General features: G+C 32.6%; 1 protein-coding gene across 1 annotated transcript; it reads right to left on the bottom strand.

Moving 5' to 3' along the window:
• Nucleotides 1-806: 806 nt before the first annotated feature.
• LOC148761778 (putative terpene synthase 9) lies at nucleotides 807-3,486 on the bottom strand. The gene is made up of 5 exons (XM_088808450.1): nucleotides 3,394-3,486; nucleotides 3,053-3,302; nucleotides 1,830-2,202; nucleotides 1,449-1,523; nucleotides 807-1,298 (listed from the first exon to the last, which is right to left on the bottom strand). The coding sequence occupies exons 1-4, from the start codon at nucleotides 3,484-3,486 to the stop codon at nucleotides 1,460-1,462; spliced, it is 780 nt and encodes a 259-aa protein (XP_088664576.1). The 3' UTR covers nucleotides 807-1,298; nucleotides 1,449-1,459.
• Nucleotides 3,487-4,029: the final 543 nt, after the last annotated feature.

Below are 4,029 nucleotides of genomic sequence, written 5' to 3'. Positions count from 1 at the left end.
CCCTTCATGCTTTATTTGCAAAAATTACTTTCCTTTGGCTTCCTTATCTAATCATTCTTTCAACCATTGATACCAATTAATCCAACAACATCACAGTAGGAAGTTCATGTGAATATAGTTGGAAAAACTCAACCAACATTCCAATTACATTAACATAAAATTCATTCAAATCTGTCCAACATTTACTTAAGTTTGAACAACATCATTTCATAAAAGGTAAGAGTTTCATAATATGAATGTAAGAGGCTTGCTTAGGTCCAGTGGGCTATACCCACCTCTATGTTTTTGTGCTAGTCATGCACCCCTAAAAATAGATATTGACAATATTGTAAAAGGTATTCTTAGGAAGAGTTGTTGACGAAGCTATATAATTACCATAGCAGATTTATTTTTGCTCATCTGAAGTTTTTGAGATCACATGGGAAGGCTATTTAGGCCACGCTTATGTGTTTTCTTTCGTTGTTCTCTTCATTAATTCAAAGTCATTAGCTTCGAAAAAAAAAAAAGAGGTAACATTATATAAAGTAAATTCAAACAGGTGGTCAATCAAACACAGACAAACAAGATTGGTAATAATTCTATTTTATATCAAACAGTCGGGTTTCCGAACCCCCACATTATGACACACACAACCAGATTATAGATGTAAGTAGATATATAATGGGAAAATGTTTATGGTTAGTAGTGCTTTTCCTAATTACATCAGAATTGCTAAGAGCAAGACCAACTATCCATTTGGAAATGGAGATTGCATTTAATATTTTGATTCAATATGTACTACATAGGGCCCTGCTAGCTTTAACAAATTTTCCTTCAAGCATAAATATAATTTATTAGAACTAAGTGCAATAAATAATACAACATGGCAATAGTAGCAAGCAAGACTCAATTAGAAAAAGATAAGCAACCTCTTATTCATAAGACCTCATAAAGCATAAAATCAACTTATGAAGCCACTCTTGGGCTGAAATTTCAAAAGCTTATTTCAGTAAAGCTTGATCACGTTGCTCCATCGGAATGGGCTCAAGGATTGACTTGACACAATCTTGATTTTCTTTGCTTTGAATGCCAAACCAATCGCCATATTGGTAGATCCGATGCGTACATCGTGTCATTTCGACAGCAACTTTCACAATGTCGGGTGCTCGAAGAGAATCTTTAACTATTACTTTGTTCAATTTTTTCCACAAATTTCTTATCAAGGCTTTGACATGATCACGTGCTTCTTCTTCCGAAACACCTTCTTGGGTCATGTAAAAATGGATGAAATTCATTGATTCTCCCCTTTTCATTTCAATCTTCAAAAGATAAGTAATATCTGACTTAACAAATTATTGAAATATATAATAAAATAGGTAGCCACTAGTTTGGTAGACAAGCGAGAGAGATTTGCTGAAATGTTAAATTGGTACAGCAATAAAGCAATAGCAATGCATGTAAGAACTAACCTCGGCAGTGTTTAAATCATCAATGAGTCGAATAATGTAGGTAGCCTTTCCTTATAGTTCAAGTCCTCCCACCACCTGCCCAATCAATTGAAAAACACTAACAATTTCAATGATTTAAGTTGATGAGAAAATTAAATTTCCTAACTATCAGATTTTTATTTTTACCCATAAAAAAAACTATAACATTTTAAAATCTTATTTATTTTCAATCTAATTCAACTAATGATATCTAGTAATAGTAATTTAAAAATATGATTTCTTACCAATGTAATTTAACTAATTAATGATATCAAGTAATGGTAATTTAAAATCCTGATAACAATCTTAGCTTAACAGTTCTTATTTTTTTCCTTTTAAGATTTATTTTGTAATAGATCTTACTCCACTAGTTCCTGCAGCTCCTTCAGATAAACAGATTGCATGATATTGAAGTTCAACTTGGCAAGCTCGAGCAAAACCGAATTCATCTTAGCATCATATTGGTAGATAGCAATGAAATCTCGTGCATCTGCCCAGGGCATCCTCCAGTGCAGTGGATATTCCAGTGATTGTTGTATTTGCTCAGCTTTATTTCCATCCATCTTCTTTCTTAACACTAACAGATGTTTTGTACTAAAATTCAGGGCCTCGTCTAAAACATCTTCTTCTGGCATCCCAAGGTGCGAAGCTTCGTATAAACTCAATAGCCCAATAACATCTTCTCGTAAGCTGTCCATGAATTTTCCATCTCTCTCCATGAACTTATTAAACACATCTGCACATTTTCACCCCGTATCTTGAGTATGTATGGTACCTAAATAAACAAGGAGGGGAATCCCGTGTAGGGATGTATGCCCTTCCTACAAATGCAAAACTATGTAACAGCATCTGGGCCCGTCATTTTTTACATTGACAAACTATTCCTTTCAAGAGAGGTAGGTATAGGTTGGTAAAAGATATTGTATTCATGGATATATATTTATTGCCATAAATTTCAATGAAGCAAAATAAATCAGATTTGTCAAAAATGATATATAAATAAATAAGGAGTAAAATTAAAAATAAAAAAAATGTTTACACGATCATTTGAGCCTTGTTAGTCAATCTGACATGTTAAATTGGATGATCGATTATTTTAAAAGGTTAAATTAATAGAAAAGAACTTGATTATTGTATTTAAATTCTAACACGCTTCTTCACATATAATTCATATGAATATTTAATGGGCTTGCAGGTGGACTCAAGTGTTGAAATAACCTGCGACCAAAAAGAATGACAGAAGTATTGCAAAGTTTAATTTGTAACCAAACACTTGAAACAATATTAAAGGGAGAAAAACCATCTTTTACGATTCGAAATTAAAGCTCTAATATCATGTTAAGTTGGCTGTCCAATTATTTCAAAACTTTAGTTGATAGGAAAGGGACAAGTATTATATTTAAGTTTTAATATGGGGTTTGAGAAGGTTATTGACGACGAAATGACAAACTTTTCAAATTTGAAAACTTGCACAAATAAAAATCAAAAGAATGACCATAAATTAGATATAATGTCCTTTAATGAAATGCTATTCAAAAAATTAAAACTATATATTAAAAATAACGATAACATTTTGCGCATATAACCTGTACTAATGAAGAAACCATTTTGACGTATTAGTCTAAATTGCAAGGCAACAGTGTAAAGATCAGTGGCAATGTTAGCATCAACAAGTTTAGCAAGAATATCTTTGATATCCTTTTCAAAGTGGTAAGCCACTCCTAAGCGTTGCAGTGTGTTGATCAGATCCAGCTGGTCACGTGGTTCCTTCATGGTAGCAAGTAAATCCCTAGCACCTTGCTTAAGTTCCTCAAGACGACTTCCATGGCTCTCGAACTACAAGGTTAGCCAAAATAAAGTGGTGCAAGTTAAACACAGAGTAATTCTAAGGTGATGAAGGTTGGTCATCTAATGGAAGTAAACTTACCGAGTAGGGTGTGGTGAAGGACTTGACGAGTTCAACATCCCAAACAGTAGGAAGGTGACCTGCAGATCGCCGTTCAATACCTTTTGCTTTCATGATAATACTAAAATGATTAATATTGCATTGTGACTCGACCGGTTACAGGTATTTATAGAGATGCAATGAAGAATTTATCCATAACATAACAGAGTAAGGATAATAATCAACAGCAGAAATAGTTGATCTTGTTTAGCAATTGGAAAGTAGGAAATGATAAAAAAATGTCTTTCGGTTTTGTTATTCAAATAATTAATTTTTAAATTATTTACTCACGTGTAAATATAAGAACCCACGTGTAAATCATTTTAATGGATAGGCATCATACATCATTGGAGATTTGTATTACGGATTGAAAGATAGATACAGCTAGCCCATCTGATCCGAGCTCGAAAGATCCGTTGGATATTACAATAAATTTGAATTAAGACAGCACATTTTTAAAAATGTGCTGTTAAAAATATTTTAATAATATCTTTTTATGTTTTTTAGAACATTTTTATAGATTTCACTTTATCATATAATTTTTTTTTTTTATAATTGAGGGAAGGGGATTCGAACCCTGTTCTTTAGACAGGGATTTATACACCAACCAATAAGCCA

The sequence above is a fragment of the Theobroma cacao genome, chromosome 7 (genome assembly GCF_053813885.1).
Source record: "Theobroma cacao isolate CCN51 chromosome 7, ASM5381388v1, whole genome shotgun sequence".
NCBI classification, from domain to species: domain Eukaryota; kingdom Viridiplantae; phylum Streptophyta; class Magnoliopsida; order Malvales; family Malvaceae; genus Theobroma; species Theobroma cacao.
Note: the sequence above shows the minus strand (reverse complement) of the source record. Positions and strands in the feature narration are given on the sequence as shown.

Bases quoted from the DNA above. Each gene is read 5' to 3' on its own strand.
- LOC148761778 (XM_088808450.1), bottom strand. From the start codon at position 3,486: ATGAAAGCAAAAGGTATTGAACGGCGATCTGCAGGTCACCTTCCTACT. The intron at 2,203-3,052 runs GTTATATGCGCA...GAAAATGTGCAG, and splicing joins TGGTTTCTTCATTAGTACAG to ATGTGTTTAATAAGTTCATG. The intron at 1,524-1,829 runs GTAAGATCTATT...TTGATTGGGCAG, and splicing joins GAGCTGCAGGAACTAGTGGA to GTGGTGGGAGGACTTGAACT.